We start from the raw sequence: 11,630 nt of genomic DNA, 5'->3' as shown, positions 1-11,630 counted from the left end.
AGTGGGAAGCCGGCATGGGATCCAAGCCAGCCAGCAGAGAGAATGCCTGTCTCTGGGGAAAATGGCTGTTGGGCAGTAGTCCACGTGATCAAAGATAATAGCATTGATTCAAAGTCCCTCAACTCCCATCTTCTTTGAGGCTATGTTTGAATCTCTTCATCTCATTTGTAAAAGAAATCATCTGCGTCAATCCAGAATGCCTCTCAGTCTTCTTTAAAAGATAGAAGAAAAATTGTCCAGTAGAAAATATGTTGATTTGGGGTTGATTATTTTTTAACAGGAGAAGAACTTTAGGTGAAGAATTAACTGCATGGCTTTTCAAAGAGCATTAACAATCCAGGCTGTGTGTGTGTGCGTGTGTGTGTGTGTGTGTGTGTGTGTGTGTATGTGTGTGTGTGTGTGAGAGAGAGAGAGAGAGAGAGAGAGAGAGAAACATAAGCATAGAACATCATACGATAGCTGTGTATGTTGCCATTGTTATTGTCATGTTGCTATGCTCTGGCTCTGAGCATGGTGGCAAGAAAGTGTGAGTTAAGGCATGGTCTCCATAAGAATGCTTGCCTCTTAGGAGCTCCCAACTTTGTAACAGACCAAGCTACAGCTGGTGTCTTGACGGTGGTTGAATGCTTTTACCATAAAGCAGGAAAAACTTTGGGATGGGTGATAAATACCTAAATACCCAATGGGACATTGAGAAAAAGGCAAACATTAAAGCCACTGCTTCTTATTTCCTGTATAATGTATTAAGATAGTTACTGGTGAGATGTATGAATACCTTCAGGCTACAGTGTTTTTCCTGGTGGAATTTTGTGAGCCAATCGTAAAGTCCACACTTGAGAAAAAAAACTATCACCCCGTCACTGATTGCTATTAGATTCTAAGATGGGCTCGTGAGACTCTGTAAGAAATGAGGTTTTTTTTACCCTCTTTCACTCCCATATCACATCCTGATTAAGTGGGAAACTACCCCCCAAGACTTATTTAAATTCAATAATATAAACAGTATCATAACAACTTGTTTGAAGGCCTATGAATGGAATAGTATAAATTATTTCAATGCAGTAGAGCTCCTGTGTTCCTGTGTACATGCCACACACACAACATGCACACAGTACCACACACACACACACACACACACACACACAACTACAGTCTGTTTCTCTTTTTGGCATGTCTACATTCTCCCTCAGTGAGGTTCACATAGCATGGCACTCTTTCTTTTCCATGCAATTTCTCAATATTTTATACTAAAACAAAGCTATTTGAAGTGAAAGGGGACAAGAAGAACTTTTGGAATCACAGATATTGCCCACTGAAAGCACAATGCTTAGAAATAAGATGTTGTGTTCATTTTTTTAAAGATTTTATTTATTTGAGAGAGAGAGAGAAAGAGAGGGAGCACGAGAGAGAGTGTGAGCAGAGGGAGCGGCAGAGGGAGAGGGAGAAGCAGACACCCCGTTGAGCAGGGACCCTACTCCCTCCCTCCCCAGGGAGTTCAATCCCTGGACTCCAAGATCACGACCTGAGCCAAAGGCAGACACGTTTGGTTTTTTTTTTTAATGTTATGTTAGTCACCATACAGTACGTCATTCGTTTTTGATGTAGTGTTCCATGATTTATTGTTTGCGTATAACACCCAGTGCTCCATGCAATGTGTGCCCTCCTTAATACCCATCACCAGCCTATCCCATTCCCCTACCCCTCCCCTCTGAAACCCTCATTTGTTTCCCAGAGTCCATAGTCTCTTGTAGTTCATTCCCCCTTCTGTTTACCCCCCTTCATTCTTCCTTTCCTTCTCCTCCTACCTATCTTCCTGCTGTTTCTTATGTTCCACAAATGAGTGAAATCGTATGATAATTGTCTTTCTCTGCTTGACTTGTTTCACTCAGCATAATCTCCTCCAGTCCCGTCCATGTTGCTGCAAATGTTGTGTAATCGTTCTTTCTGATGGCTGAGTAATATTCCATTGTATATATGGACCACATCTTCTTAACCCAGTCATCTGTTGAAGGGCATCTCGGCTCCTTCTACAGCTTAGCTATTGTGGACAATGCTGCTATGAACATTGGGGTGCATATGGCCCTTCTCTTCGCTACGTCTGTATCCAAAGGCAGACACTTAATGGACTGAGCCATCCAGGTGCCCCTGTTGTGTTCATTTAAAACCCTCAAGGCTAGGCTTTCTCAGGGTAGCTCTGAGCTGCTCAGCAGGAAGTAGTGAACCTCAGTAAAGAGCGCTGCTGCCTGGGGCCAGGCTCAGGGGAGACCACAGTGAAGGAGGAAGTAGCTGCTTGTGCTTTACTTCCTTTAAACAAGGCAGACAGTGGTGAGCTGAACCCAGAGATGCAGCCTTGCTTTGTCCTATGAAACCAAAGCTATGCAGCACACAAACCTTCAGGCAATGGGGAAATCCATCAGAAATGGAAGAGAAAAAATAAAATGAGTTATCTAAATATCCGCTAACAATGAAGGAGTAAACGTAGTGCATGCTGAAAAACCTAGCAAGAAGAATAAATTGGAACAAAGATTAGATGGAATCAAGAGGCAGCATGAAAGCAGGTGGAAATACACAGGAAACTGCTCTACCAGTTGCTCAAATTAGGCTTTGCGGATTCGAGCATGACATCATGTGTAGCTGTCTAAGACTTAACCACCAAGGTTTCAGTTACTCTGTATTCCCAACAGTACTTTTTTGGGTCATTTTTATCAAGTTGGTTCGGATGCAGTGTCAATGAAACCCAAGTTTCTGTCCTCTGGTTTGTTAGGTTGAGTGAGGATGTCATTTGCCCATCATACAGCCTATTCAAATATTGTGCAAATGGAATTAAACATTTTAAAGATGGGGTGCCTGGGTGGCGCAGTCAGTGAAATGTCCAGTTCTTGGTTTCGGTTCAGGTTGTGATCTGAAGGTTGTGAGATCGAGCCCCACATCAGGCTCCACGCTCAGCACAGAGTCTGCTTGAGATTCTCTCTCCCTCTCCGTCTGCCCCTCCCATGCATGCTCTCTCTCTCTCTAAAATAAATAAATAAATCTTTAAAAAAATGACCTCAGGGCTTGTGGCCTTAGCTTATTGCTTTTGTTTTCTGTGCTTATATATCTGATTACTTGTCCACCACTATTCATCTTTCAAATTTGTCTCTTTGGTTCTGCTGCCCCTCCCCACAGCTATAATTGTCTTTCTCACCCATATCTCACCCATATCCTGGTTTTTCCCAGGAAGGAATCTATAAGCCAAATTTCTCTCTCCTCTCGCTCATTTCTTAGCTCCATTGCAACCTGCGTCTTCACTGCTCAGTGGAAGTGACACTCAAAGGCCGAGTACTGTCCTCATCTAAACCTTTTTCTCAGTACATTCGTGATGTTAAGCTTGTTTTTAAAAGATTAAGCACAAAAACCAAGCTGTAATCCAGAATATGACTGTGCAGGAGACAGTTTTCTAAAGATGTTGTCCCAAGACTCACTGGTTGTTCAGTCAACCCCTTGTTGCTAGCTCGGAAAGAGACCATGAGCCAGAGAATGCAGGCAGCCTACACACTGACAGCGACCCCTGGCTGGCAACAAGGAGAAGAAGACTTCAGTCTTGCAACTATAAGGAACTGAATTCTATCAATAACCTGAATGAGCCTGGAACAAGGTTCTTTCCCAGCATCTCCAGAAAGGGACACAACCCTGCTGACACTTGGATTTCAACCATGTGAGTCCCCAAGCAGAGAATCACATTGCACCACATTGTACCCAGATTTCTGACCCACAAAAACTATGAGATAACAAATGCATATTGATTTAAGCCACCAAATGAGTGGTAAGCTGTTCCAGCAACAATAGAAAATTAATACAAACAACTTTTTCTCAAATTTCTAACATTTTATCATTCAAATTCCTATTTATTCTACAATATGGTTAATATTTCCCACCCTAACTAACTTCCAAATATCCAGACTCTTATCTATTGAAAATTGCAAACTTACTTTCTCTGTCTGGGCACTATGGAGCCAGACTTTAAATACTATATATATCTACACGAGTATTTGTATATTTTCAATATATATGTATATGCATATATAGGTGTGTCTATACGTAAATGCAACCTATGGAGACCTAATAAATACTCACCATATTCAATAAATGTTTATATATACATATAGAAATTATGTGCATATATGTAAAATATATATATTTTTCCTCAATGCCAGGTACTAACATTTATTATCTTACAGCAACCTAATAAGCTATATACTCACCATTCCTTTTAATGTATAAAAAACACTCAGATAGAGGTCAAGTAACATGCCAGAGGTCATCTAATAGATGGCTGAAGAGGATTCAAATATAGATCTGTCTGGATCCAAGACTGCAAGGTCTTTATTTTTCATCTTGCTTATCTTTCACACTGAATCTTTTTAGACATTCTAGGTCCTACATCCATCTCTGCTCAGACACCATGTAGCATCTTCCTTGAACTCCTCACCCAGTGCTTCTGGATGCCATACTACCCTGGTCCTTTTTCTATGTGCCGTCTCAATTTCCTAAATGGCCTTTCATCTATCATACATAAAAGAACTTCCAGATTGTGTTCTCAATTCTGTGCTACTCTGTTCTCCAGAAATTCAATTTACTTTTAGACTTTTCAATTTTAACTCTACTGGTGACTTTCAGCTTCACATCTCCAACACTGACTCTTTCATGAGTTCCAAGCACACATACAACGTTGCTGGACATGGCTGTTTTCCTATCTTCTGGACCCAAACTTCAACATGCCTACATCAGCATTAGTAGGAAATGAAGTCCTCTCTCCTTACTACCTTATGNTCTTTCATGAGTTCCAAGCACACATACAACGTTGCTGGACATGGCTGTTTTCCTATCTCCTGGACCCAAACTTCAACATGCCTACATCAGCATTAGTAGGAAATGAAGTCCTCTCTCCTTACTACCTTATGTCCCTCAGTCATATCATCCATCTCCTTGATGGCAAATTCAGAAACCTGCTGGCATCTTCGAACCTCCCTTCTGGTTAAAAGCTTGGGCTCTGAAGCTGGACTGCCTCGGTTGAAATCCCATCTGTGCTACTTATTTGCTTTTGGGCTTTGGACCAATTGCTTAACTTCTCAGGACCCAAATACCTTCCTCTGTAAAACTGGGGTGGTGATAACAACAACAATAATAATAATACCTAACTTACAGTGTCACAGGTTTAAAGGAAGTACTATAAACTTAGATCAGCACCCAGCACCCAGTACTTGCTCAGTAAGTTTCAACTACCATTCATTTTCCATTTAATTGACAGATCCTTGTTTATAATCTCAGTGAAACCTATGATTATGTTTCTGTTGCCGTGTTTTCTACCCTCCACCATTCTATGTTATTACCTGGGTTAATACTGCTACCAAATGAATCTTCCAAAGGCACCATTTTAATTGTAATTCTAAACTCCTTTGGGTTTCCCATCACCTTCAGAATACAATGGAAAATTCCTTATCTTGTCATTCAAAGCCTTCCATGAACTGGCCCCTGGCTTCTAATATCAGTTGTTTCTACCACTCCTTTCCTTCTCAACCCTGACTATAGACAGGATGGACTTCCTCCTTTTTCTTAAACACTCTGTTTTGACCTGCTTCTTAGCTCTTTGTAATAAGCGGTCATTATGTTTTCTCTGTAGTAGACAAGATGTTGAAATTTTTAAGTGTCATCACATTTATCCCCACAAAAACTCTCTGAGGTGGCTACTATGCTATCCCTAGTTTATGAGGGATGAGAAAACTGAGCTGAAAATATACAGTGAGGACGATGTGGACCCAGGGTTTGAATACAAGCTGATTCCAGATCCCATGATTTTAACCATTCTATCTTATGCCTTCTTCATGCCATATTCCTCTTTCCTGGAGTATCCTTTACCCTTCTCCCACCTATTTGATTCCCACCTTTTAATTAAAGCCTTTCTTAGGTTCTGTCTTTACTATAAAGCTTTCCTGGATTCCTTCAATTCTACTGAACTCCTTTGTCAGGTACAAGCTTCTTAAGGCTGGGAAGGTCATTGTGTTATTTCTCATGAAGCCAACAATGCCTTGAGTATATTACTTAATAAATTCTACATATATTGGTACCAGATCTCTACTAATGAGCTTGACAGTGATTCCTGGTGGTTGAGCCAACTAATCTCTAATTTTCCTTTATCTCTATTCTTGCCTATTGTCCTGGTATGCTTTTCTTTTTCTTTTCTTTTCTTTTTTTTTTTTTTTTTTTTTTTTTAGTTTCCAACACGTTTCTGAACTTAAGCAGAAAAGAATTTATTGGAATGGTGTGGAGTATCACAGAATGCTGGAGAAACAGACTTGGTCTGAAATCAAGGAAGGCACAGCCTCGTGGAGGTCCCCAATGGAGCCATCCCATGGAATGCCACACTCCATGCTACAGGATTTCCTGCTCCTTTGCAGTCACCCCAAGTTATGTCTATCTGACATCCCCATATGTGGCCTGCCAATGCCTCCTTCTGCCAGTGCTTAAGGGAGCTGCAGTCAGAAAGCTAAGCAAGGGGACAAATGAGTCATTCTCACATTGCAGAAGTCAAGGAGTGGGAGGGACTCCAGGATAAAGAACTGTGGCGCCTAAAGAGGAATAGAGGAGAGACCAGATGCAACTATTAGAAAGAGAGGAAGTCACCCAAGAGTTGCTCAATATTACTAAATGCTTCATTACAAGACAACATTCCTATCTCCTAAAATCACGAGTTAGGGATTAAGGCTACCATGGATAAGAGGGTCCATGGATGGACTTCCAAGATTTGTGACCTCCAGCCATGCATGCACATTTTCTGAATACTTAACATCTTTCTGCGAGTGAGTCTGCAGATTTTATTGGATTCTCAGATGGGTCCATAATCTAAAACCGGTTGCAAAACACTGTTTTCAGCTCTTAAAATAGAAACATAATCTTACCCCAGGAAATCAGGTGACCCAGAGGCAGACTCTGATAATGTCCTAAAAGAAACAAGTTAAATCTGAAAATTTTGCATGAGCTATGATGTGCCTGCTCATCTAACAGATGCCAAAGAGTTACTTAGAGGGTAAAATCTGTTCCGAGCTGAAGACATACAGTGAAATTGCTAAATATTCAGTGACCATGGATCAAAAGGGCTTCTGCTATATGGAATCCTTGTTTGCCTAAGGTAATCTTAAAATGAGGATACCGTTTACCTCTCCATTTCTTATTCTTCTAGTATCTTATTTTTCTCATAGCTCTTGAAAGAAGCTTCCTCAGTGTCCACACTTTGACAAGGAACGATCCGTATCTCTCTTTCTGTCTTACGTGAATTGCTGTATGACAAGGTAGAGATGGATGAGGGGCTCAAGTCTGGGGTGTGTGGATGTGCATCAATTAAGTCTGGTTATTACTGGGGCAAAGGGAATGGCCTGTGTCAGTAAAATGCAACCGAGATGAAGGAGAAGGCTTATTAAATAAGCAGATGGCATCTCCTTAGGCCATTGTTGTTGGGACGAGCTGGTTAAGTGAACATTTTCCTGAAGGTCACCACCTTCAGTACAGAATCAAGGACTGTGTTTGCAAAAGTGGCTTCTCAGAAAAAGGCTTCCCTGAGAAGTGTCTTTCCTCTTCTTAGGAAAAATGTCTTATTCCATTTTCTCTGTGGCCCCCCCCCCAAAAAAATTGTTGGGGCAGGGGGATAAGGCCACAGTTTTAAACTGATGCTCAGAGGAGGCTTTCTGAGGAACAGATATTTGCTGGAGTACATGAAGGAAGTTAGGGGAAAGCCACAGGATATGTGGGACCACTCACTTCTGGGTTGCACATTGTGTCATTCAAGGCGGCCATCTTGCACCTGCACCATTAAACGTGTTGAGCACTGGAACGAGAAGACAGGGCTCTGGAACAAAGGTTTCCACAAAAACCACACTATATTTGCTCATAGTCCCCCATTGCCTTAACACTCCCCCCTTCTGGCTGTAGCTGAATCTTGCTCCAGCTAAGGCGTGAGCAAAATGGGTGAGCTAGTAAACGGCCTTGTTATTTTTCTTTCTTAAAGTTCAAAACACTCAGAATGTGGAGAATCTTTTGCAAAGAAATTGTGCTCCTGGTTAAGCATCTTTTTGGTTTTTTTAAAGATTTTATTTATTTATTTGACAGAGAGAGAGAGAGAGAGACAGGCAATGAGAGAGCGAACACAAGCAGAGGGAGTGGGAGAGGAAGAAGCAGGCTCCCAGCAGAGCAGGGAGCCTGCTGCGGGGCTCGATCCCAGGACCCTGGGATCAGGCCCTGAGATGAAGTCAGACGCTTAACGACTGAGCTACCCAGGCACCTCTCATGGTTAAGCATCTTGTCTGTATCCACAATGTACCCCATACTGTGCTTTGCACAGGGGTGCCTTTGACAAACGCCTTAGGAACTGACCTTCCCTGATATAAAAGCAAGCATAATTACTCTTCATATTACTGCTTCCTCAGGACTCACCTCTTAGGAGAGTTAGTAGGGCTTTCTTCTGTTGTGGTGGTCATGGAGATCAGTCCTCAGTGGAAATATGCCTCCCACTATCTTTATTTTTTTTTTTTAAGATTTTATTTATTCATTTGACAGAGATAGAGACAGCCAGCGAGAGAGGGAACACAAGCAGGGGGAATGGGAGAGGAAGAAGCAGGCTCATAGCAGAGGAGCCTGATGTGGGGCTCGATCCCATAACGCGGGGATCACACCCCGAGCCGAAGGCAGACGCTTAACTGCTGTGCTACCCAGGCGCCCCTGCCTCCCACTATCTTTATAACCCACATAGTGTTTCATGGGCAAACAATGGTTCCTTCAGTACCTTCATCAAACTGGTGGGCAACGCTAGGTTAATCCTGCAGGTGAAGAAACAAAATCTTCAACCAGATAGATATCTCACACAATCTTTTTAGAACCAATCTTTCAAATGTTTCATCTAATCAATTAATTCCTCTTCCTGAGGCCTTCAAATATTTCTTATCTCATGCGCCTAGTAGAAAAAGTTGGACTACACTCCCATAGTCTATGTTTATTTATACAAATTATATAGTTCTTATTGATAGCTAATATTTCAAAATACAATATATATAGGGGGCAAGCTTCATTGTTAAGCATGATAACTGTAAGTCCCTCATTCTTTTTTTTTTAATAAAGATTTTATTTATTTATTTATTTATTTATTTATTTATTTATTTGAAAGAGAGAGAGAACAGGAGCAGGGCGTGGAGGGAGGGGCAGAGGCAGAGGGAGAAGCAGACTCCCCGCTGAGCAGGCAGCCTGATGCGATGCGATGCGGAGCTCCATCCCAGGACCCTGAGATCACGACCTGAGCCGAAGGCAGATACTTAACCGACTGAGCCACCCAAGCGCCCCAGTCCCTCATTTATACTTTCATTAAACTTAACAGTTATATACTGAGAAACTTCTGGGTGCCAAGCACTGTTGTCATCACCGAAGACATGGTACATGAAACAGACAAAATTCCCACTCTTGTGGAGCACANCGAGCCGAAGGCAGACGCTTAACTGCTGTGCTACCCAGGCGCCCCTGCCTCCCACTATCTTTATAACCCACATAGTGTTTCATGGGCAAACAATGGTTCCTTCAGTACCTTCATCAAACTGGTGGGCAACGCTAGGTTAATCCTGCAGGTGAAGAAACAAAATCTTCAACCAGATAGATATCTCACACAATCTTTTTAGAACCAATCTTTCAAATGTTTCATCTAATCAATTAATTCCTCTTCCTGAGGCCTTCAAATATTTCTTATCTCATGCGCCTAGTAGAAAAAGTTGGACTACACTCCCATAGTCTATGTTTATTTATACAAATTATATAGTTCTTATTGATAGCTAATATTTCAAAATACAATATATATAGGGGGCAAGCTTCATTGTTAAGCATGATAACTGTAAGTCCCTCATTCTTTTTTTTTTAATAAAGATTTTATTTATTTATTTATTTATTTATTTATTTATTTATTTGAAAGAGAGAGAGAACAGGAGCAGGGCGTGGAGGGAGGGGCAGAGGCAGAGGGAGAAGCAGACTCCCCGCTGAGCAGGCAGCCTGATGCGATGCGATGCGGAGCTCCATCCCAGGACCCTGAGATCACGACCTGAGCCGAAGGCAGATACTTAACCGACTGAGCCACCCAAGCGCCCCAGTCCCTTATTTATACTTTCATTAAACTTAACAGTTATATACTGAGAAACTTCTGGATGCCAAGCACTGTTGTCATCACCGAAGACATGGTACATGAAACAGACAAAATTCCCACTCTTGTGGAGCACAGAGTCAAGTGCAGGAAAACAAACCATAAGTAACATAAATAAGTATAACGTATAGTAGTGTCACATGCTAGTAAGTGTCAAGAAGAAGAATAAAACAGGAAGGAGAATTCAGGTAGGTTTGAAGGGAGAGTTGCAGTTCTAAATAGCCCCAGAGAAAGTGAATACAGATTTAGGGAATTAACTATTTGACTGTAACCATTTGGCATAGAGAATCAAGGTATCCATGTCAATATCTATTATATTAAGTAGTAGTAGATTACAGTGTATTTAGATAACCAATATGAATAGAGTTCTCATTTCTCCTTGCAACTTAAGTGATCATCTTGGAAGACCACCAACTTAATCTACACTTGCATGAGCAACTCCTTGAAACAGACTTCTCAGACCCCAGGTATATTATGACAGTTTCCCTTTGGATCCACTCAGGATGATGAAGCTTGGTGGAATTTCAGTGGCAGACATAGAGCCCTATGATCAATCAGCTCTTTGATTCAGTCTTGACTTGGTTCCATGGGTGATTTTACATCCCATGATTTATTTAGCTTTGAGCAAGTCTCTTAAATGTCCAAAGCCATTTTGTGTTTCTGTCTTACTCTAAAGCAGGTGACTAGGGAGAATACGCACAGAGAAGCCTATCAGAACAGCTGGTAGGGACAGGAAGCGGTAACTCGTTGGTTTTCTTTTCCTTTCTGTTGAGTTATGGTAATGTTGCATGAGCATTTCCCTTTTCACCAGAGAAGGAGGATTTGTTCGGCCTGGTGAAGCTTCAGAAGGAAGGTGCTTAACAAAATTGGTATTTATTTTAAATATTTTGCGACACAAATAACAGGATACAATGAGCTTCAGAGGAAAGGTTTTTAAACGGGAGGCCAGTGAATTTCGGAAGAAGAGAAGAACAGTGAGGAGAATAAATCAAGAAGAAATCCACAGATTTAGCTCTGTAGGTATCCTGATGTCAATGTTTGTTTTTCATCTTTTCTTCAATACTTGAAAAACAGAGATTAGCTGTGGGTGGTGTTCTAACATAGGCGCTGGGCAAGGTCCTAGATGGAACAGAATATTCTATTTGACTCATAAATATCCTCTTTTATTTACATCATTATCGTAAAACATATTGAGAGAGGATTTAAATAGTTTAATGATTACTGGAATATTACTAGAATCTTTTCATTTTTAAAGAAAGCCTACAATAACTCATTTGACTTGTATGTAATTGTGGGTTTTTTTTTTAATTACTGCTCTATTTTGATCACATATCATTCATTTGTTTCAAAATTCTTAGAAAGAGTGGTCCAAATTATGAAAGAAAGTATATGTAAATATTTGATTAAATGAGCCAAGTAAGAAAGT

The 11,630-nt window shown here is 41.0% G+C and overlaps 1 protein-coding gene across 2 annotated transcripts in view; it reads left to right on the top strand.

Moving 5' to 3' along the window:
- Positions 1 to 11,630, top strand: part of DOCK10 (dedicator of cytokinesis 10) — a 240,246-nt gene that overhangs the window by 41,410 nt on the left and 187,206 nt on the right. Inside the window, exon 1 of one of the 2 annotated variants that reach the window (XM_011224086.3) lies at positions 10,969 to 11,220. The exons of the other annotated variant lie outside the window; for it this stretch is intronic. Within the exon in view, the coding sequence (XP_011222388.2) occupies positions 11,116 to 11,220 (105 nt within the window). The 5' untranslated portion in view covers positions 10,969 to 11,115. Of the gene's footprint in view, positions 1 to 10,968; positions 11,221 to 11,630 lie in introns of those variants that run through there. 2 annotated transcript variants of the gene reach the window in all.

The sequence above is a fragment of the Ailuropoda melanoleuca genome, chromosome 2 (genome assembly GCF_002007445.2).
Source record: "Ailuropoda melanoleuca isolate Jingjing chromosome 2, ASM200744v2, whole genome shotgun sequence".
NCBI lineage: Eukaryota > Metazoa > Chordata > Mammalia > Carnivora > Ursidae > Ailuropoda > Ailuropoda melanoleuca.
Note: the sequence above shows the minus strand (reverse complement) of the source record. Positions and strands in the feature narration are given on the sequence as shown.